The sequence below is a fragment of the Manacus candei genome, unplaced genomic scaffold (assembly GCF_025592945.1).
Source record: "Manacus candei isolate 608988 ecotype Guabito, Panama unplaced genomic scaffold, ASM2559294v1 h1tg000080l, whole genome shotgun sequence".
Taxonomy (NCBI): domain Eukaryota; kingdom Metazoa; phylum Chordata; class Aves; order Passeriformes; family Pipridae; genus Manacus; species Manacus candei.
The window spans coordinates 611,646-633,546 of NW_026138128.1; the positions used below are offsets into that span (position 1 = coordinate 611,646).

General features: G+C 62.3%; 2 protein-coding genes across 2 annotated transcripts in view; one reads left to right on the plus strand and one right to left on the minus strand.

Annotated features, from left to right (window-relative positions):
• STK11 (serine/threonine kinase 11) overlaps positions 1-13,561 on the plus strand; it is a 28,306-nt gene extending 14,745 nt beyond the window's left edge. Inside the window, exons 7-10 of the mRNA XM_051810957.1 lie at positions 994-1,051; positions 7,735-7,928; positions 11,268-11,487; positions 12,650-13,561. Coding sequence (XP_051666917.1) covers positions 994-1,051; positions 7,735-7,928; positions 11,268-11,476 — 461 coding nt within the window. The 3' untranslated portion in view covers positions 11,477-11,487; positions 12,650-13,561. The remainder of the gene's footprint in view (positions 1-993; positions 1,052-7,734; positions 7,929-11,267; positions 11,488-12,649) is intronic.
• Positions 13,562-13,591: 30 nt separating this feature from the next.
• Positions 13,592-21,846, minus strand: CBARP (CACN subunit beta associated regulatory protein). Its single transcript, XM_051810919.1, is given in 11 exon segments — positions 13,592-15,895; positions 16,159-16,342; positions 16,455-16,590; positions 16,592-16,663; positions 16,995-17,147; positions 17,351-17,525; positions 17,603-17,768; positions 18,013-18,074; positions 18,171-18,316; positions 18,916-18,987; positions 21,164-21,846. Coding segments are annotated over 10 exon segments (2,319 nt in total). The 5' UTR covers positions 18,964-18,987; positions 21,164-21,846; the 3' UTR covers positions 13,592-14,718.
• Between the last annotated feature and the right edge of the window lie 55 nt (positions 21,847-21,901).

Here is a 21,901-nt window from a genome sequence, read left to right on the forward strand (position 1 = left end):
CTGGTGATTTATCTCTTCCATGACCTTTGAATTGCAGCATCTAACCTGCAAAAGGCCCTTGCAGCTTCCTGCTTGAACTAGGATGTCTCTTTCCAGACCCCCCTTTCCAAGTGTCCATCCAGATGTATCTCCCATCCCTGTGTTCTCTCTCTGTCCTTACCCTGGCTCTCCCCAGCCCTCTGCACTGTTTGCTCCAGTCCTGACTTTCCAAACTCCTGTTTGACAGTCAGTATGTTCCTGGAACTTTCACTGGAGAATATCTTGGATGCTGCTGGATGAGGCTCCTGTGGTCCCATTGGCTCATTTCTGAAGAATATGGCAAAGTTTACTCCTTCCCTTCTGTTGAGCTGTGAAGCTTCTGAAAGGCAATGGGGCAGAGTGGGCACCCTGGGAGGCTGTTTAAGGAATCCATCTCCCTCTCTCCCAGAGAAAATATAGATGAGCTGCTTTTCTTCACCCCCACCCAGTTCCCTCAGATGACCCCAGAAATCCAAGCCTGGCCAGGGCACAAGGATGGGCAGTAGGTTCTATCTGACTGTGTCTCAGAATATAATTCCACTAGACTGGAGTATCTGGGACACGAAGCAACTGGACATATGCTGTGCCTGAGGCTTTGGCTCTTCCATGGAGAAAGTTCAATGGAATTATCTGTGAAATGCAAAGTCTTGATGCTCTTTGCCTGGAGACATGGTTGGACCTGTGATCCAGGGCTGGAGGAGCCTCAGTCCCTGCACCAGGAGGGAGGGAAGGGCTGGATCTGCTTTGCAGGTGGGACACTGAGGGACAAACTGGCTCAGGTGTCAGTGATGGGGTTGGGATTTTGTGCTGAGCTTCCCGTGCCCGATGCAGCAGATCCTGCCTGGAGCTGCCAGGACTGGGCACAGCATGGCTGGCAGGGAGGGTGGGGAGGGGAGGGCAGAGCTTTGTGCTTCCTGGCCTTGGCTCAGCTGGGAGTGCCCGTGATCACACCTGGCCTTTTCTGCTTCTTTTCAGGGATGCTGGAATACGACCCAGCCAAGAGGTTCTCAATACAGCAGATAAGGCAGCACAAGTGAGTGTTATTCCCTTCCTGCTCGTGTACCTGTGCTCCTGCTCTCACCTCCTGCTTCCTTTTGACAGCAGACACATGGAAGTCACTCAGTCTCCTTCCTCCAGCTCTGCTGGGGCTCTGGCAACCTCCACTTGGCTTTTTTCCTCCTATTAGAGCATCCGGTAAAGCAGTGGAATTGCTGACCGGTAAATAAGGAACATGTTGGAAGTCTGTTTGTGGTGTGCCTGCTTCTGGATGATTAAGGGTTCTGGATAATTTTTTCCAGAGGCCAGCAAGTCCTAATGGAGCGGAACAGGGGCTCCTGAAAGCTGGGCTATTGAATTAGGGCCGTTCAGTAACGTGTGTTAGTTCTGGCCAGTCTGGGGGCAGAAATATCCCCTGGTATCTGCTCCATGTGGAATCAATATGTGGAGAAGTGTCTCAGGACAATAGGAAGGTTTGGTTTTTTTCTTTCTCTTTAATATCCCAGTGTTCCCTCCCCCGTATCCTCCCCCGTTTTCCGTGCCATAGTCGGGGGGAAATGCCCCGTTATCGCTGAGGCTTTTTTGAGGATCTGTTTGAACACGCTGGCTCTGAGCAGAGATTTCCTGGGCGGATAAAAGTACAAGAACAAAAAGCATCATGAGGATGCTTTGCTGCGGAGGCTGCACCAGTTTATCTCCTCTTGGAATGGGAAGTGCTTCTGAGGACAGGCAGAGCAGCCTCTGGACCGCAGCTGCTCGGCACAGGCGCTGTCTGTGAGCCTGCCCAGGCCCTTTTGGGAGCCATGGAAGAGCAAGGATGTGATCTGGGATGGTGCTGAGCCCACTCTGTGCTGCAGGAACAGCGCTGCTTTCCTGTTTTGTGTCTCTGGAAAAGCCTGGCCACTGTAGCCATGTGCTGTTGTCAGGGGATGGTCCCTGGGAGGTGTCCGAGGAGCCACAGCCAGAACCTGGGAGACCCCTGACAGGGAGCAGAGGGGCCAGGGGAGCAGGGCTGGGGGAGCAGGGCTTATAGAGCTGCCCAGGCAGTTAATTAAACAGCCAGGCTGACTCCTTAATAGCAGCCAGGCCCCGTGCCTGGGCAGTTCCAGGGCTCTGGGCGATGGCGGGCACAGGTATTTGCTATTCAGGGCTGCCTTCCCCTGCACCAGTGGCCACAACCAGAGGGGATCAGCTTGCCATGCAGGCAAACCCATGCTTTGTCAGGAAACACTGGAAAGAAGCAGGAATTAAGTCTGTGGAGTCATCAATAGGCCTTGAGAAAAGCACTAAAAGCACTTTCTTTCCTGTGGGTGCAGAGGCTGCCCCTGAGCTTGGGCACCGCCCTGGGTCCTCCTGGGTCACTGCTGGGTGTTTGAGCTGGCTCCCCAAGCCCAGGTACTCCATTTTATCCTCCTCCCCCGTGGCAGTGAGTTTCTGTGTCAGTGTTGCCCAGCTGGAAGCACAGAGGTATCTCCAGAGACCCTGCCTGTAGCTAGAAAGCCAGAGAAACTGGAGCAGGGCTCTGGCACGGGGCAGCTGTGGAGCTCCTCTGCTCCATGGGCACAGCTGCTGTGCCCAGGCTTCTCATCCCACAGCACTGAGAGGGGCTGAGGAAAGGCTCTACCTGCAAACCCAGGAGCATTTTGAAGGCTTAGGCTCTTATTAGTTTTGTGTGAGCTTAGCCAGTGCTTCTTAACAGGCTTTTCTCCCCTATTAGTAATTGCCTCCTTCCTCCTGCTGTGGCATCTAATAATTACATCAAGCACAGCAGAGCCTGCAGCCTTGGGCCTTGGATGTGTCTGTCCAGCTCCTTTTTGTGCTAAAGAATCCAGAGCTTGGTTCTCCTGCCTTTTCTTTAAATAGAAGCTTAGCCCTGATGCTTAACCTGACCCTGATTTTTTTGTAAATGGAACGCAGCAGTCAGGACAGCAGGCAGCCACTGGATATTGTCAGAGGGTTTGGGGAAAGCATTTTAGTAAGAAGAGATTTGATTTCTAGAATCCTTAGATTTTGGAGTGGGGGAGGGAGTAAGTCATTAATGATTTTGGGTTTCTCTACACTCCTCCCCCAAAACCGTGTGCTGAGGCACAGGAACTAGACAGAAAAACATCAAGAGACTTCCCCAGGCTGCCCTGCTGGGATGGATCCCGGCTCCAACCAGAATCACCCGGTGTCTTTCCGTGCTGCTGGAAGTCTCCTTTTATGTCTCTGAGCTGCTGTTCCTGGGCCTGGCTCACACGGACAGTCGGGATCATCAAAGTGCTCTGAGAGCAGCAGGAACAGCCCCTGGGCCCCAGGCAGGGGGTTTGCTTTGGAGCCAAACGCTGCTGGGCCGGGCTGGTGTCAGGATGAGGGGAAGGGGCCGTGCTCCCCTGCCCTGTGGGGAGGGGAGTCCAAGGGAAGCATCACAGAGCGGGTGTCCTGCAGCCACAGAGCTGGTGCTCGGGGTCCATCCTCCCCCACTTCACCTGCCATGAAGTGTGAGGGCTCCTGCAGTGGGATCAGGGGTAAATCCAGTGGCTCAGGGGCACTGAGGGAGCACAGAGTGCTCTGTGGAGCTGCAGGAGGCAGGGAAGGCAGCCAGGCTCCTGTTACTGCCCAGCAGTGATCCTGCCATTCCTCCCGTTATTCCTGTCAGCTATTCCAAATGCTTTTCCCCCTGAAGCAGCAGCCCTGGCTGAGGAATGCTGGAGGAAGAGTGCTGAGTTTCATCCCTGCCAGCTGCCTTCCTCCCTCCTCACTCCTGCAGCTGAACTTCTGCATCAGGCTCCTGTCCCTGCACTTCTGCTGGAGCAGGACAAAGCAAGATGTGCTGCTCTGCTCAACCCAGTTTGTGCAGGTCAGACCTGGAGTTGTAAATGGAAGTGAGTTAAACCTCTCCCAGCCCTGAATAGCACTGGAAGAGCCTGGAAACCTGCTCTCCCTGGAAGGATCTGGGTGGGATGATGTTCAATGGGAAACTGATGCTCGTAGCTCACCTCTGGGAATATTTGGTGCTCCTGGGCTGGGAAGGGAAAGCTGCCAAGAGCCAGGGAGTTCCAACTTGCTCCTTTATGGATTATCCACCACCTCCCCTCTGCCCTGTGCTTTTGCTGAAGGGCTTCATGCTCATACACTGCATTTTGTGACTAATTCACTGACCTGCTGCAGCACTTAAAGTGATGAAGTGGATGCAGAATTCTACCTCTGTCCCTTGTTTCCAAGGCAACCATCTTCCCTTCCCTCTCCACAAGTGTCACACTTAATTTGTTCAGCCGTGGATCCGATTGCAGGAGTTCATGGCACGAGAGGGGAGGCACTTCCACCTTTTATTAACCAAGGTGCAAATTAACCTGCTGGGCTGGGGTCTCCTCCTGCCCTCCTGGAGGCTGCTGTGCCACCTTCTCCAGCACTCCTGCTCTCTGCAGGAGTTTGGAGAGTCACTCTGGGATGCTGTGCTGCTCCAGCCTGGGTACTGAACCCCTTGGAAATCTGTGTGTGGTGCCACTGGATGCTCCTTTGCAGGTGCTGACTGTGCTCTTGGACTCCTGTGCCTGCTTCTGAGGGAAGGAGAGACATGTGGTGCCTTTCCCTGTGCCTTCCACAATTGCCTGTGAGGGGACTGAGTTAAACTGGACCCCTGTTATCTGCTGCTCGTGGTGACAGTGACCTCCCAGTGAGCTTGAGGCCCCTGCATGGCATCACAGGAGAGGTGGAGAATGGCTCATCCCGACCCTGGCTGGCAGGGCAGGGATCTGCAGCTTGGCATCTGCTCTCAGGCAGAATCACCCATGTACAAACCAAGCAAACTGCGAGTTTGTGACCCCAGTGGGGAGTGGATGGCTGGGAGTGCTGAAAAGCTGCAGCTGTTCTTACGGATTCTCCATTTAACCTTGCTTGTGCCAGAACTTGAAAAGAGCAGAGAGAGGACTTGTGATGGGAGATCTGAGCTTGGGAGCTGCAAACCAGACGGGCTCATTAAGCACTGGGCAACCCAGATTCCTCTTTTCCTTCAGCCCTTGACCCTTGCTGTGTTATCTCCCCGTGGCTGACAGCAGCTGTCTGGGCCCCACTGCTGCCTGGCAGGATCACAATTAACACTTGTGCCACTGCTGGCCAGGGTTTCTGAGCTTGCAGGTGCCTCAACGAGCTTGTGGAGTAGGAAGAAATAATCTCTTACTACTGCTGCCTTCACCCTGAAACGTTTCTTAGCCACTCCCAGCCCTTTGGAACAGAGATGAGAGAGGAATCTGCCTCTTCCAGGGGATGTTCTGGACAAGGGGCACTTCCAAGATACCAGAAATCTTTTCTTCCCCCTCAGGGTTAAAGCAGCCACCACAAGCACCAGGTAACTGTGTGTGCCAGTGGACTTGGCTCAGAAAACATCCCTGAAACTGGGAATAAGTGGTGAGACAGGGCACTCCTCAGCAGGGCTCTGCCCCAGCTGGTGTTTTGCCTTGGTGGTAAGGGCAGGGTGAAGAGGGGCTTTGTCTCATCGCCATCTCTGCCCAGGAGTTGCTGCTTTCTGGCTCAGGCAGTGACCAGTGGCTTCCCGAGGCAGATCAGGGTGTTGCTGGAGCCAGTGGTCCTCAGCTGAAAGGCAAATCTTCACTAACAACCTCCAGCACCAGTGCAGAAAGTGGAATGTCTGTCCCTGCTGGAAAATCCTTGCCAGGAAATACTCTGCTACTCTGCACAGAATTGCTCGAGGCTCCTTCCAAGAGGTCTTTGATTTTTCTTAGAACTTCAATGGATTTCTCTTCTCACTCTCTGTCCTCATTACCATATATGCATATGCAAGTGTTTGAAATCACCTCCCGGAGGATGGAAGCATAATGACTGGAGTACAGTGATTCAGGTTTCTGCTGCTAATAAAAACCTATTTTTACTCTCCTGGTAAGTAGGACAGGAGGGAAGAGTGAGGCAGAGCTGAAATACAGCAAAATAAAAACACCGGGTGCTGTAGGCTTCCAGGCTTTTTCCCTTTAAAATTCTCCTCTTAGCAGCAGCCACTCTGATCTCATTAGCCCTGGATATTCCCTTCTCTCGAGGTCTCTGGTGCTGAGTTTGGATCCCTCAAGCCCCAGTGCCCCTGGCAAAACCAGCTGGTGGCTGTTGGTTCCTCTGTCCCTGTGCTGATGATCCTTCCAGGCCTGATCAGCCCAGGCTGGATTTGCTGTCTTGGCAGTCACTTCCTCAGTGAGCACAGTGTCCCAAGGAAGGGAGGTGGGTTGATCCCATTAGCAGTGCTGTGTGCCACCCACGTCACCAGGGAAGCCATCCATGGGATCTGTGAAGAGCCCTTGGCCACAATCCAGCTTTGCTGGTCCCGCTCCCTTCCTGCTGGTGGGGCAGCTGGCGTGGGCTTTGCTCAGCCCTGCAGTGCCACTTCGGGGACAGAGGTGACACTTGCCAGCTGAGATCTGCAGCAGTTCTGTCCCTCTCCACAAATTCCAGCTTCCTGCCTGCAAACAAGGCACTGCCTGACTCCCAGAGCTGCAGCCTGGCTCCAAAACTCCAGCACTGCAGAGAAAACAGTTTAAAGATGCTGATTGTGAAGCAGTTTCTGGATAAGAGTTCACCCCTCCCTTGAATCCTGCCTGATTTGTCCCAGTAGCTGCATTTCCATTTGTTTATCTCCTCACTCCGTGCTTTTGCTGATAGTTTTGTTAGAATCCCACTTTTTTTCAGGCTGACTGTCAAAGCAGTGTAAGACTAGAACAAAATGATAATTACAGCTCTGCGCAGGAGGTGCCTTCAGCCTGCCTTCCTGAAAGGAATTTGGAACTGGGGTGATAAAAACCAGATGGCTCAGGTTGGTGAGAGCTCTTGGGCTGGCTCAGGCCTTCCTCTGTGGTTGGAGGCCAGGAGTTACTGGATGCCAGCTGTGGACTGGGAATCACTCGTGTCCCATGGGGTGTGTGTGGGCTGGAGAGGTGTGTTAGAGGTACCTGGGTCAGCAGGAACCTCTGCTCCCACCTGCACTGAGGGGCTTGCTGCGAGTGTGGAGGCCCCAGCAGCACTCCCAGGAAACTTTGGGTGCCCACGTGCAGCACTGGGAGACACCCCAGAGACAGTCTGGAGTCAGAGCCCTGCTCTGGGAGTGCGATGAAAACCTGAGAGGTTTATCCCATCTGGCTCTGGGATGCTGCTGGGAAGCAGCCTGCTGGATTCCTGATCTGATTAAGAACAGCTTTCGGAGCCGATATCCTTTCCTGGCCAGATGGGCTTTGGTGGTGATAGGAGTCCCTTGAGACAGAGGGGGATAAAAGGATAAAGTAGAAACGTTTCTGCTGTGGCCTTGGTGCAAACTGGCTTTTAGAGGAAACTGCTGCAGTAACTGCCCCTCTCCTCAGACTGGGATCCTGCAAATTGGTGTCTGTTGGGCTGGATCAGCCTCAGCTTCAGGATAGAAGTTTCTCCTGTCCTGCTTGCTTGGAGAACAAAACTCAGGAGCTCCAGCAGCTCTGCTGATGTGTTTTGACTTACAGGTGGTTTGGGTTGGAGTTGGTGATGGAGAGAACATTCCTGAGCTCTGTGTCCAGGCCCTGAGCTGCCCCCTGTGCCTGTCTCCCCCCTGTCCCACCCCAGTGTGTCCCAGAGCAGACTCCAGCACTGGCTCCTGGCAGAGCTGTTCCTCCTCGCCTGCCAAAGCACGTCCCTGGCAGTCCTGGGGTGGGATGGGGCGTGGGGGCTCCTGTGTGCCCGTGCCCTGACCCAGCTGTGCCCGGGCTCTTGCAGCTGGTTCCGGAAGAAACACGCCCAGGCCGAGGCGCTGGTGCCGATCCCGCCCAGCCCCGAGAGCAAGGACCGGTGGAGGAGCATGACGGCGGTGCCTTACCTGGAGGATCTGCACGGCTACAACGAGGAGGAGGACGAGGACTTGTATGACATTGAAGATGATATCATCTACACTCAGGACTTCACAGTACCAGGTAGGGGAGAAGGATGCTGCAATGGGCAGGGCAGAAGTGATTGGGTTGGGGTTTTTTTTTTTTTGTCCGTTTAGAGCTTTTTGGGAAAGGCCTTGGGGTCTGAATAGTCCTTTCAGCAGAGGAGGAGACTGTTGGTTAGGGAGTGGTGTGAGTGAGCCCTGGTGCTCTGGGTGCCTTGGTCCTTGATTTGATCAACCAGGATGCCCCTCCCTGTATTATCCCTGTGCCAGCTGGGCACCCTTCTCCCAGGAACAGCTGCTGCTGGACCCTGCTGTTCAGCACAGTTAATTGTTAGGGCCAGTTTTGCTAGAATGAGTTATTTGGGAGCAGAGCCCTGAAGTGACTATGTTCAGGGTACATGGCACACGGGGGTGTCCCCTGCACACCAGGAGCCTGGTCCCAGCCTGGCCTGTCCGGGGCTCCCCAGCTCTGGAGGGTTTGTGTGGTTTGCAGAGGCAATAAAGGTGAATTTTTTCACCCGAGCGTTCCTGCAGGATCCCTTTGAGCCTACTCAGTGTTGTATCTCTAACAGTGATGCCATGTTAAGATATAAATTAAAACCCCTTGTGCATGAGGGATCAGTTCAGCTGTGGCTCTGCTGGGCAGCAAGAGCAGGAGTGTGAGTGACTCATAGGTGGGGGTGGGTGCTGGGTTTGGGGGGGGTAAGAGGGAACCTCATTAAATCCTGTGTTCTTCAGAGGAAGAAGGGGCTTTGAGAAAGTGCTTTCATTTTTAAAGGGTTATTTAAAGATTTATGCAGCTCTGTGGGGAGATGTAAATGTTCCAAGCCCCTGGTTCAATCGTTGTTAAACATCCCATCCGAGGGAAGTGCTGAGGAGAGGATGGAGAGGATGGAGAGGATGGAGGAGAGGATGGCTGTGGCCCTAAGGCAGGATCCTTGTGTGCAGTGAAGGGATGTGAATGTCCTGCTCAGTGCTTTTGTGCTGCCTCTCAGATTTGGAGGCCGAGCTCTGCTCTTTCCTCCCCTACATTAACCCCTCCTCTGCCCCAGCCCTGTTCTGCAGCGCCTGCTCCTGGGATTTTCAGTCTGAGGCTGGGCAATGCAGCCAGGACTGGAGCTTTTTAAACCAAGCCTGGTGCTCGGGAAGGTGTGTTCCTGGCTGCTCTGGTGCCTGCGTGCTCGCTCTGACAAACAGCGATTCAAAACCTCTTCGTGGTGTTATTTTGAAACCTTTTTTGGTGCCTGAATGAGCTGGATGCAGAGCCATTAAGAATGTGAGGGGTGGCAGGGATGAGCAGCCACGTTCCCGGTGCCTCTCTCAGCCCTCCCTTTATTTATTTTATTTTTAGCCTGCCCGTGGTGAGGGTGAGGTGGGCAGGAGCTGCTCGGGCAGACGCAGCGCTGGGTCAGCGGCTTCCGCGGGGGCAGCAGCAGTTGCCAAGACTTCAGCCCATGCTGAATTTTTATTTTCATTAATTTGAACGTCAGCAACTGTCATTGGTGAAGGAGGTAAAATTAGCTCACGATTCACCTCCCTCCTTGGTATCCATAATAGACTCCCGGGACTGTGCTTTTGAAGCAGGGAAGGAGGGGAGGAGGGAAGAGTCACACAAAAGACAAATGAGCTGTTTGGATAGATCCTTTTTTCCCTCCCCAGTCAGAAATGTTAATTGACTTGGCCCGAGCTCTGCCGAGGGAGGGGAAGAAGTGTTCAGCTTGGCTCTGAATGGGGTTGTTTGAGGCTCTGCAGACGTGCTGGTGGGATGCAGGGATGGGAGGAAAAACCCAGAGCTCTGGGGAGTTGCTGCAGCCTGACCCCTGTGAGCTGCTTACCCTGAGTCCTTGGGGGGCTCTGGGGCCAGTGTGTCCCCCTCTTCTAGAGCTTGGACCCCTTGGCCCTTTCCAGCCATCACCCCTCCAGAGGGATCAGGTGATGGTGGGATCAATAGTGGGGTGTGAGCTCCGTGCTCCTGCCGTGCCAGCCACTGCCACAGCACGTCTGAGGCTCTGACACACACCCAGGGCACCCCCTCTGTCCCCAGGGGGGCTGAGGCACCCCCATCACCTCAGTCCCTTGTGGTGAGCCTGGCCAGGAGCTGTGCTGCTCGGGGGTGCTGGGTTGGACCCCCCCTGGGAGCGCAGTGAGTGCCACTGGCTCTGGCAGTGCCAGGGTTGGGTGCCCAAAGCCAGTCCCTGTCCCTTCCCGGGGCAGGAGCACTCAGGTAAGTGCCACAAGCCAGTGACTGGGAGCTGTGGCAACACTCGGAGCCATTGGAAGGGATATGGGGGCAGATCCAGAGGGAATTGATGGCACCTGTAACCCAGGATCCGCTCCCCCCTCCCTCCCTGTTTCTGGAGGACCTGCAGCAGTGCCAGCGGGGATGTGTCGAGGCGCAGGGGTCCAAGCTGGCCCCCCGCTGTGCCCCCCCAGAGCAGAAGTGTCTGTCCCACCCCCTGAGCCCCCCCAGCTCCGAGCAGTGGGGTGATGGTTGGCGCAAGCGGAGCTGACGTCCCGCCCGGCCTTGGCGGAGAAAGGATTGAGCATCCTTTAAAGAAAATTATACATAATCGTCTTACAGCTTCCACTCAAACCTCTGAGTCATAACTGAAGGGCCCTGGAGCGTGACGTTCCTGCTGGAAGGAAATTGCCTCGGCTGGATCCGGTGGGGGGGAGCCCGACAGAGCCGCTCCTGAGCCGAGTGTGGGGCTGGGGCTGCACCCCCATCCTGGGGGAGCACCCGGGGTGCTCCGGGGCCACATCCCTGCCTCACTCCCTGGCTGCAGGGATGTGACCCCAGCCCCGGCTGTGGCAGCGGGAGATGCCTCTGGAAATGGCTCTTCACCTGCTCTGCTGAGTCACAGGGAGCAGAGGAGGCAGAGGGGCTGATGTGAAGCCCCCACCCCATCGGGGTGTCCCCTCAAGGGATGGTGACACACCCGAGCCCTGGCCCTGCCAGGGGGGGCTGCACTGCCCCATTCTGCCAACACACCCAGCCCCTGGGCACCCCAGAGTCAGTGCCTGGGGCTGGGATCTGCACCCCCCTCTGCTCCCCAGAGCAGCTGGGCTGGTCCCTGGGAGTCCAGGGGGGCTCGGAGACAGCCCAGGGAGGAGGGGACACACTGTCCTTGTGGTGCTGTGCCCCTGTGCTGGGAACCACCAGCTGCTGTGTGCTGGGGGAATGAGGGTCAGACCAGTCCTTGGGGGGAGGAGGGAGGGAGGTGCAGCCTCAGGCTCCCAGCCTTGCACATCCCCTGTTGGGGATCCCTCTCCCGCTCCTCGAGGGCGCAGGAACAGGCTCGGGTTTCCGCAGGAACAAGGTCCCTCCCGGGCGCTGGGAAGGCTCTGCCCACCCCTCACTGTGCCCGTTCCCCTGCAGGACAGGTGCCTGAGGAGGAGGCCGGGCAGAACGGGCAGAGCCGTGGCAAGGGGCTGCCCAAGGCCGTGTGCATGAACGGGACGGAGCCGGGGCAGCTGAGCAGCAGGGCCAAGGGCGAGCGCCGGGCCAGCGCCTCCTCCAACCCCTCCCGCAAGGCCTGCTCTGCCAGCAGCAAGATCCGCAAGCTCTCCACCTGCAAACAGCAGTGAGCTCTGCCCAGGTACCACGGGGGGGCCCGGGGGGGGCTGCCCGAGGAAGGGGGGACACCCAAGTCTGCCCCAGCCGTGGGCAGCGGGAGGGAGCTTGGGGGTGTTTTGTAGTCTGGGTCCTGAGCATCCCCCTGGAAGGGTCCCTGGCACCAAACTCATGGTGTTGGGGGGTGCAGAGCCCGGTGGGGACCCCTGCTCTGCCTGCCTGGCTCTGCTCTATTACCCCTTGCAGGGTGTCGTGACCCCTCTGCCCTGCTGGGCTGTGGTGACAGCCCTTTTCCTTGGCACTGGCACCCCCTGCTCCTGGCCTGACCACCCTCCTGGATTTTGGGAGCACAGAGGAGCTGGGCTGCAGTGGGATGCTGAGCACTGGGGTGTCCCCAGAGAGGCCCCCATGGGACCTGCCCCTGGCCTGGGAGGTGTCTGTGTCACCCATGGCCAGGCCACTGCTTGCCCAAGCCCCTTCCCCTCCCCTCCCTGCTTCCCCCCCTCCTTCCGGCTCCTTCTTCCCCGGCTCCAAGCCCTGTCCCCTCCTTCCCACCCCTCATTCATAAGGAGCCAGCAGTGACTCATGTTCAGCCTCATCCGCCCCCGGCCTCATGCTCGTCACGGCGCTGCTGGGGCTGAGCTCTGTTATCTCCTGGATCACGACCAGCTTTGTGGTGTGAAAAAAGCCCAAAATAAAAGCTGGATCCTCCCCCTGCAGCTGTCAGGGGCCGTGGCAGCTCCATCTTTAATTCATGGGGGCAGTGAGTCACCTGTGCAGGGAGTCGGTGCCGGAGCCTGGGATGGGGCTCCCTGGACCTGCTGCTCCTCCCGCCCCTCCCGGCCTGGGGCTCCAGGATGCTGCTGGAAGGGGAGGGTCCATGGGAAGGAAGGGAATGCTCCCCTCCTTGGCTTAAAGGACATTCCTTGGTGTCATTTTCCCCTCGGGGTTTTTCTCCTTGGCTTCAGGGCGGGTCTGGGCTCACCTGGCTGAGGGACCAGATGTGTGTGAGCCCCCACCAGCCCTCCAGGGACAGCACAGGGACCCCGGGCCCCTCTCCCCCATCCCGGGGTGCTGGCAGGAGCCCTGGTGCAGGGTGTGACCTGCTGGCAGTCGGGAGCAGAGCCTGCACCCCAAATTGGGCACCCCCTGCCCTCCCTCACCCCTCCTCTCTGTTCTCCCCACAGCACCCCCGGGCCCGGGCCTGCGCCCCCCCCTCCTCGCCCCAGCTCTGCCTCTCTCCTGGGACTGGACTGTGCTTGTGATCCAAAAAGAAACCAGAGGAAACCAACCAAGGCCCCCCTTCCCTCCCTGCGCCCCCCCTCCGGCAGCGCCAGCCCCGGGGCCGTGCCCGGACCCCCGGACCCCTGGAAGTTGAACTTTGTGGCTGCCAGGACGCTGCCCCCCCAATCACTCTTTGCCAATCAAGACACTGATTCTGTTTTTAATTTTGCGATGGGAAGGTGGGATGGGGGGGCCGGGGGGTGGGACCCCCCCTGCCGGGCCCCCCCGGCCATGTAGAGTCGTGCAAAGCCATTGCCGTGCACTTTATGTTTTAGACTACTGTTATATATTATATATTTTCCTCTTTTTTTTTTTGTTTTGTTTATATTTGCGGTATATTTAGAGATTCCTACACATCGTGATGTGTTAAAATAAACCAGATGAGGAAAAAACCCAGGTATTAAGACAAAGCAGAACTCTGTTACACCTGCATGCTGCACGGGGGCTCGGAAGGGAGCAGGGCCTGGGAAGGGCTCAGGGCTTGGAAGGGATCAAGGTCTGGGAAGGGCTCAGGGCTTGGAAGGGCTCGGGGCTCAGAAGGGATCGGGGCACTGGCAGCCACTTGGCTCCTTTTTTTTCTCTCTCTTTTTTTTCCTTTTTTTTTTTTTTTAAAGAAAAATAAAGTGAAAACAGCAGGTGGGTTTCATGTCCTTCCTCCTGCAGCAGGCGGGGTGGGGGCCACAACCAGCCCCTCTGCTTCCTTTTCGTTTTGGGAGGGCACAGCCCCCCCAGGCAGACTCTGCTCTCGTGGGGTGATGCCAGGCCTGGAGCCCCCCTGCCCCGACTCCCCCCACCCTGCAGGCACCATCCCGGGAAGCAGAAGGTAAGAAACGAGCTCAGAGATGTCACAGTCGGTTGGTTTTGTTTTTTCTCCTTTGTTTATAGACTTAAAAACGCGGGGTTGATGGAGGGAGGGCTTTGGGCAGAGCCTGCGCAGAGGGAAGGGGGGACCCGGCCTCTACTCACATGCAATGGGGTCTGGGGGCCCCTGCCTGTCCCCTCCCCTGCTGCCGAGTCCCAGGTGCCACAGCTGGGGCTGGGCTGGGGTGAGGATTTTTTCTCTTTTTTTCCCCCCCATCCTTTGAAACACAAATAAAAACCCAGTAAAAGCAAACCCCACCCCGGAGCAGCAGCCACCTCTGTAAAAATCAATAAATATCCTCCGGGCGCCTCGAGCCCCCGCTGAGCCCCCGGGGGGTGGGAGACACGGGGGGTCACCCACAGCGTGCACTGGGGACCCCATGCTCTGCTCTCACCCTGTCCCCCCACCTGAGCAGCCCCCACCCCTCCAGGGGGCATTTATGGGGCCCCCAGGGCCGGTCCTGCCCAGCCCAGGTGCCACTGCAGGACCCCCGGCTCCCCTATGGCCCCTCGAGCAGCCCCCTGCCCCAGACCCTCCACTTCCAGTTTAGATCCCAGGCTCCCTGCAGAACTGGGGGGACTGTGGGATTGAGGAGGTGACTCCCCCCTCCTCAAACTACCCCTCCTGCCAGGGTGGCACCGCAGCATCCCCCGGTGGGGAACACCCAGCTCCGGCCCCTTCCTGGCAGGACGTTCCCGGCTGGAGGAGAGGCTTATTGCTTGTAAAACCACGGAGAGAGGGGAGAGCGGAGCTGGCTCAGGGCTCAGTGGGGTGGGGGGTCAGCAAAGTCCCCCAGCACTGACCCCTGACCAACGCTCAGCTCCTTCTCTGTGCCCCGACCCCCGGGGCACCCCCAGCCCGGGCCCTTTCCTGGCACCTCGCTCCCGGGAGCCAGAGGGCTCGGCCACCCCACGCTACCGGACCCCCGTGGTGGGGGGTACAGCCAGGGGACCCCACATGCCCTCCTGGCCTTCCCAGGCCGGGACACCCTTCCCACAGGGCACCGGGCACCGGGCTGGTCCCCACGCCGGCAGCAGGAGGGGATGGAGCCCCGAACTCTAGTGGGGACCAAGTCCCCCCATGCCAGGGTCTCTCCCCCTCATGGTGGGCCTAGACCGGGCTGTGGTCGGGGGGGGCATCACTGGCCGCCACGGCCACCGCGGGCTCGGGGGTCTCTCCCGCTCTCCTCAGGTGCCCATAGAGCCGCTCCTCCAGGCCACCGGTGATCTTGTCCATCAGCTCCGAGCCAGAGCCGAGCCCCAGGCACCTCCCGGGGCCGGGGCAGTCGTCGTCCTCAGGGGGCTCGGAGCCAGCCTTGGGCTCGGGGACCGCCTCGCCGGGCTCCTCCACAATCACCTGGATCTCCGGGTCGGGCAGTGCCGGGGCAGGAGGGGCCCCATCGGCCGCCTCGGCCGCCTCCTCGTCGCCGGCGCTGACGATGCGGGGCAGGGGGCTGTGGAACCGGGCGTCCAGGGGGTAGTTGGCGCTGTCGCCGCGGCGCAGGGGCGTCCGGTGCCGCTCCAGCGCCGGGTACCGCACGCCGGGGTCGCTGAACTGCTTCGCGTGCTGCCACTGCTTGCGCAGGTGGGTGCGGGAGCGGTGCTTCCCCCGCAGCGGCGACTCGTCGAACTGGGGGTCGTGGCGCACGAAGGCGTTGAACAGCGCGTCCGTCTTCTCGTCGATGCTGTAATCCCGCCGGGGCAGCGCCTCCCGCCCCGGGAACATCTGCCCGTACGGCGACCAGGCCAGGGGGCTGTGGGGACGGAGGTGTCCCCCACCCGCTGCGCCCAGGGCCGTGCTCCCCCCCTCTTCCTCCTCCTCTTCCTCCTCCTCCTCCTCCTCCGGCTCCCGGCCCTCGAAGCTCTCGAAGATGGTTCCTTTCCGCCCGGCGCTGGTGAAGCAAATGCGCTTCTCGGAGGCCGTCTGGTCCTTGGGGGGCCCCTCCTCGCCCCCCCGGCTCGGCGCCTCGATGGAGGCGTAGCCGCTGTCCATCTGCAGCAGCTTGCGGGTGCCGGGCTCCGACTCCTCCGTCTTGGACCGACCCCAGAACTTCTCCTCGGGCCCTTCGGCCTCGTCCAGGGAGGAGGAGGGGCAGGGGGCCACGCCGCCGGCAGAGGAGACGCTGTCCCCGCCGTCGCTGCGCACGGAGTCCTGGTCGTTGCTGCGCTCGGAGGCCGCGTAGAGCTCCAGCGAGGCGCGCAGGCTCCAGATGTCGTGGTAGGCGCTGGGCTGCTCGGGGCCGCCGGCCTCGCCGGGGCTGCCCGCGCCCCCCTCGCCCGGCTCTAGCCTGTGGGCACCACCCCCGTGTCACGGCAGGGACGGGACGGGCCCAGCCGGCAGCGATGCCGCGGTGCCACCCCATGATGTCCCCACCACCCTGCCCGTGCCCCACCCCATCCTCCCCATCACCAGCTCCCCCTAGACCCGGTTGCCCCATCAAAGCCTCACACAGGTGGGAGCCCCCCATGCCCAGGGCAGCACGGGGTCCCACGATGCCTTCCCGGTGCCCGGCTCACCCATCCCCATCCCCTCTTATCTACTGAAAAATACCTGCCGAGAGAGGGTGGGGGGCTGGCGGGGGAGGGCAGGAAGGGGCCCCCCGCGGGGTGGAAGGCCACGTCGTCGGTGTGGGCGATGTACTGGATGATGTCGGTCTGGTGGGGGTCCCGGTCCTCCTGGTCCATGCTCTCGCTGGCCGCCCGCTGCCGCTGGAACTGCCGGCGCTTGGGGGACCCTGGGGGACACAGGGCAGGGCTGGGGGGACAGCCCCGTCTGGCACCACGAGCCCCCTGCCCACATGTGCCCACCCACCCCACACGGCCCTGCAGGGCCCCCCTTGCCCCCACCTCTGGTGTCCAGGCTGGACGCCCGCTGGGTGCTCTCCAGCTTCCACTTCTTGATCCTGAAGTAGGGGCTGGCCCCGTCCAGGCTGGCGTGGCGGCGCAGGCGGGTGAAGAACTGCAGGACGGGGCCCTGGGGGGGGGGTCGGAGGGGGCTCCCCGGGGCTGGCACTGCCCACCCCAGCTGCCTTCCCGCTCCTGGGGGCTGCTGCAAACTGGGGGGGTGGAGGGGCCGTGAGTGCCCGCTCAGCCCCACTCACGGCCCCCCTGACCCCCCCGTATCCCGCTCAGCTCCTTTGTCCGCTCTGCTCAGTTGGGCTGCAGCAGATGCACAAACGTCCCCCGGGACAGGGATGGGGGGGGCAGAGCCTGTTTCTAGTTGGATGCCCACATCTCTCCCCAGAGCCCTGGCACAGAGTGGGGGGGCAGGGCCGGGATCTGGGGGAGCAGGGAGGGAGCAGGAAAGAACCACTGGGTCTGCACAGGCTGCCAAGGCTGGGGAGCCCCTTCCCCTGCCCGGTCCCAGCCCCCCACCCCAGCACTCACCGAGGGGCCCTCCCCGGAGTCGGAGGAGGCGGCCGGGCTGGCCTCGGTGAAGCTGGTGTCCACGGTGGAGTTGTAGGTGTCCCCGGGCAGGGCAGAGCTGGGGCCCACGGCATGGCTGGGGAGCACCGGCTGGGACAGGGCCCCTGCAGGGCGCTGCAAGGCAGAGCCTGCTCAGGGGGTCTGCACGATGGTGGGGACCAGGAGGAGCCCCTGCATCCCAGGACCCCCCGTCTCCACTTCCAGTAATGCCCCGAGACTCCCACCCTGAGTCCAGTGGTGCCTCCTCGGTGTGCTGCAGGATGCCCAGACCCCTGGCCCCCCGTGTCCCAGCAGTGCCCAGGGCACCGGGGGCTCACCTGGAAGATGGCAAGGCCGGGCTTGGGTGGGGGCAGGCGGGGGGTCATGGCCAGGCTGTTCTCGCTGGACTCACACTCGTGGATGGTGACAATCTTGAGGGCGGGTGGCGGGAGGTGCAGGTGGGTCAGGCGGGCGTTCTTCAGGTGGTGGAAGTCCCCCTCTGTCAGTGTGTACCTGCGGGACAGCCGGGTCAGGAGGGGCAGCCCCGGCCAGCCCAGGGTCCCCCAGGGCCCCCCAGTCCTGAGCTTCACCTCCTCCCCTTCTCCTGGGTCTTCTTGCTCTGGTCAAAGAGCGCGGCCTCGTTGAAGGAGACGCGGCGGGCGGTGGAGGAGCTGGAGGACAGGAATCGCTCGCTCTCCGCATCCCGGTAGCTGGAGGACGACAGGCACTCGGGGTCCTCCACTTTGACAGTGATATCTGTGGGGAAGGGGGTCAGCCACCAGCTCCCCCCACTGTGGGGCACCCCAGCTCCCCCAGCTGGGGCGTGACAAACTTGCTGCACTCGTGGCCTTGATGCCAGCCTAGAATTCCCTGCTCCCGGCTGCCAGTCCCACTGCACAGCAAGGAATGGACGATGGAGGGCCCAAGGGCTGCCTTACCCCCACTCCCAAGGAGCTGGGGGGGCTGCTGGGGGGGCTGGCAGGTCACTGTGGGCACTCACCCTGCGCTGGCTGCGAGTCATCCAGGTAAGTGGTGTTGGTTTTCTCAGGGTCATCGCTGGCTCTGCGGAGGGAGGAGGGTCAGCAGTGCCCATGCCAGCCCTCCTGCCCCTCTCGCAGTGCCACACCCCTCGGGGACAGCGGCGTCCCCCGTGCCCACCTGGAGTGCCGGCGGTCGGCCTCGCAGCAGCGCCGGCAGATGATCAGGATGCCCGACAGCAGGACCAGGGTGCCCCCGATGAAGATGGAGAGCAGGGCGAGGAGCAGCACGTACCCATCCTGGGGGGACACCTCGCCGGGCACCGCCTGCCCGGGCCGAGGGGCTGAGCTGCGGGGACGCGCCGGGGGACCCCGGCCCAGCCCAAACCTGCCCCCGGCCCAGCCCAAACCTGCCCCCGCCGCGCTGACGCCAGCGCCGCTCCCCAGAGCCGCTGAGCCCCCCCCCGCGCCGCCCCCGGGCCCTGCCTGCACCAAGGCAACGGCAGCCGGGGGGGCTGAGCCGCCCGCGGCCCCCGCGCCGAGCGGGAGTGGGGACGGGGACAGGGACTGGGACTGGGATGGGGACGGGACCCCCAGTCCTGCCCCACCGCGGCGCTCAGGGCTCCCAGCCCTCAGCCGGGGGAAAGGCGCTGATCCGGCAGCAGCCCCCAGACCCCCCAGCCCCCAGAGCATCCCGGGGGGGTGCAGGGCACAGAGAGGTGTCACCCACCCCCAGGACTGGCAGAGCAGGGGGTGACAGGGGGGATGCTGCCGTCCCCACCCGGACACAGCCCCCAGCCCCATGGCAGACACGAGAACCCCACAGCTCCCAACGCGCATCCCCCCTCCCGCGGGACCCCGAGGCCGGCGGCGTGGGCAGGGGCAGGCAGGGGCTGCAAGGGCAGGCAGGGACAGGCAGGACTCACCGTGGCGCTCTCGGTCGCGTTGTCCCAGGGTGTTGGGTCATCGCTCATGGTCCGTCCCGGCCTGAGCGTGTCCTGGTGCGGGGGGAGAGAGAGGGAGGCACCGGCCGGGGTGGCGGGGCCGGGCCGGGGGCGGCGGCGGCTCCTGCCCCGGCCCCTGCCCGGCACCGCGGTGCGGAGCTGCCGGGAGGGACCGGGAGGGAGGGACCGGGATGGAGAGATGGAGGGAGGGATGGAGGGAGGGACCGCGATGAAGGGATGAAGGGAGGGTGTGCTCAGGGGGAGGATGAAGAAGGGATGGAGGGTGTGGTCAGGAGAGAAGCAGGGATGGAGGGATGGGGAGGAGGGGGCAGGACCGCTGCCCTTCCCCGGGTTGCCCCTCGCCCCCGCAGGCCACAGCTACCCCGCGCCCACCCACGGACTCGCGTGGGCACTGCCCCCGGAGAGCGGCCGCGGTCCCCACGCCCGCCTGGGGCCGGAGCCCCCAAACGGTGGCTGGTGTCGGTGGCCGGAGCCGGCCCGGGGGGGCTGTCCCTGCCCCGGTTCCGGGGTGACACCGCGCCGACGTCCCCGGGGAGCCGAGGGGCCAAACGCGGCCCCGGCCCCGCTGCCGGAGGGGTCGGCGCTGCCGGGAGACCCCCGCCCGCGGGAGCCCGGAGCGAGCCGCGCTGGGGGCAGCGGCAGGGACGGGGGGCAGGTGGCCGCCCCACAGCTCGTGGCGTGGGTGTCGCCGGAGAGCGACGGGTGACGTTCGTGAGTCATCCCGAGAGCGGCTCCGTCACCGGGCGGTCCGCGCGGGGGGGACACCGAGGGGCCGGGGGGGACGGGCCGAGCTCCCGAGCAGCGGGAGCCACCGGGGCAGGGGTCCCACGCCCCTCCGCGGCATCGGCCTCGCGGCCTTTGGGCACCCTGCGGGGACCTCGTCACCCTCGCCCGTGTTCGGGGGGGCCCTTCCCGGGGGCTGCCGAGCTCCAGCTCCTGCTGCGGGTCCGTGTGTCCCCTCCGTGCATCCCCGGGCTGCTGGAGGGGCTGAGACTGAGCTGGGGGGGCGATGGTGCTGTCGGGGACCCCCAGAATGGGCAGGGGTGGGTGATGCTGGTGTTGGGGACCCCCGGAGCAGGCAGAGGTGGGCGCCTGGAAACCGCTCAGAATTAGGTCAGTGAAAAATGTGAATGGAGCCCGTGAAGGGGTGGGGACTGTCACTCGTGGGGACAGCACAGCGGTGGCCGTGTCGCAGCTGGCGGCGAGGGATGGTGATGGCTGGGGCCAGCCCTGGCACAGGACATCGGGGGCTTAGCGGGATATCTCCCGGGGCAGAGACCCCCCCGCCCACACCGGCTCTCGGTGCATCTCAGGCATCTCCGAGCTGGTGTGATGCAGCACGGGGTGAGGGGACCCCCCCGTGGCGCCCCTGACACGATAAGGCGGGGGTCCCTCCACCGACCCCAGTATGCCGAGGGTGTGGGGGGACCCTGGGCCTGGTGGGGGGACCCCGGGCGAGAGGCTGCGGCTCCACGCGGGGTGGGGGCCCGGCGGGAGGGATCTCTGCCGGGCACCCTCAGGTCCGAGGCGGGGGGCGCGGGGGGCCGGGGGGAGCTGGAAGAATGTCCCTCCTGTTCCCCATCATGGAGGAATCCCGTCTCCATGGCGACCCGGCAGGAACAGGACGGCCATTGTCTGGAGGAGGGGGCCGGTCCCGGGGCTGTCCCCCCGCGGGGGGACACGGGGCGGGACCCGGGGCCGCCGGTGGTGCCCAGGGCGGGGGCTCGGGGCCGGGGGACCCCGGTGCTACCGCGCCCACGCACGTGGGAGGGGGTGCGGGGGGCGTGTCGGGGCTGTGCCCCACGCGTGTGTGCGACCCACGGGGCCCGCTTGGGCCGGGGCTGGGCTGCGGGCGGGGGGGGACCCGCTCTGTCCCCCCTGGGTGCATCCCCCCGCCCCAGCCCGGTGACGGGGATGCAGGCAGGGATGCGGGATGCAAATAGGGATGCGGAATGGGATGCAGGCAGGGATGCAGGCAGGGATGTGGAGCAGGGACGGAGGCAGGGATGCGGGATGCAGGCAGGGATGTGGGGCAGGGATGCGGGATGGAGACAGGGATGCAGGCAGGGCTGGTGACAGGGCTGGTGACAGCGAGGCAGGAGCGCCGGGGACCTCCAGGCGCGGTGGGGTGTGATAGTCTCCCCTCGGGCGGGCTGGCTCCGTGTGTCGCGATAGGGGCTGTCGCGAGGCGGCGGAGCCAGACACTCACCTACAACCGAGATCGGGGCTCCATCGCCGCCGCTGCGCTCGGTGCGGCGGGGCGGCCCCGGGATTTATGAATGAACCGGAGCCGCCCCCGCGCGGCGCGGGCGTCACGTGGGGACAGGGGCTGCCCCAGCCCTGCCTGTACCCCTGCCTGTACCCCTGCCTGTACCCCTGCCTGCCCCACAGCCCTGCCTGCACCCCTGCCTCCACCTGTCCCTCCTGTACCCCTGCCTGCCTGTACTCCTGCCTGCCCTATAGCCCTGTCCATACCCCTGCCTGTACCACCTCTGCCTGTACTCCTACCTACACCAGCCCTGCCTGTACCAGCCCAGCCTGCACCCCTGCGTGACCCCCTGCCGGTCTCAGCCCTGCCCGCACTCCTGCCTGTACGCCTGTCTGCACCTCAGCCTGCACCCCTGCCTGTACCACCCCGCCTGTACCCTGCCTGTACCCTGCCTGTACCAGCGCTGCCTGCCCCCCTGCCTGCCCAAGACCTGCCTGTACCTCTACCTGTCCCACCTCCCTGCCTGCATCCCTCTCCCACCTCCCTGTCTCCATCCCCGCCCCAGAGCCCTCGCGGCGGGGCCGGGCCCGGGGGTGCGGCGGACCCTCGGTGCGGGGGCGGAGCGGGGCCGGACCCCCGGCACCGCGACACCCGGCGGGGCTGGAACTACAACTCCCATGAGGCCCTGCGGTGCCGGGTGACGCCTTCTGCGCCGGGCGGCGCGCGGGGCAGGCCGGG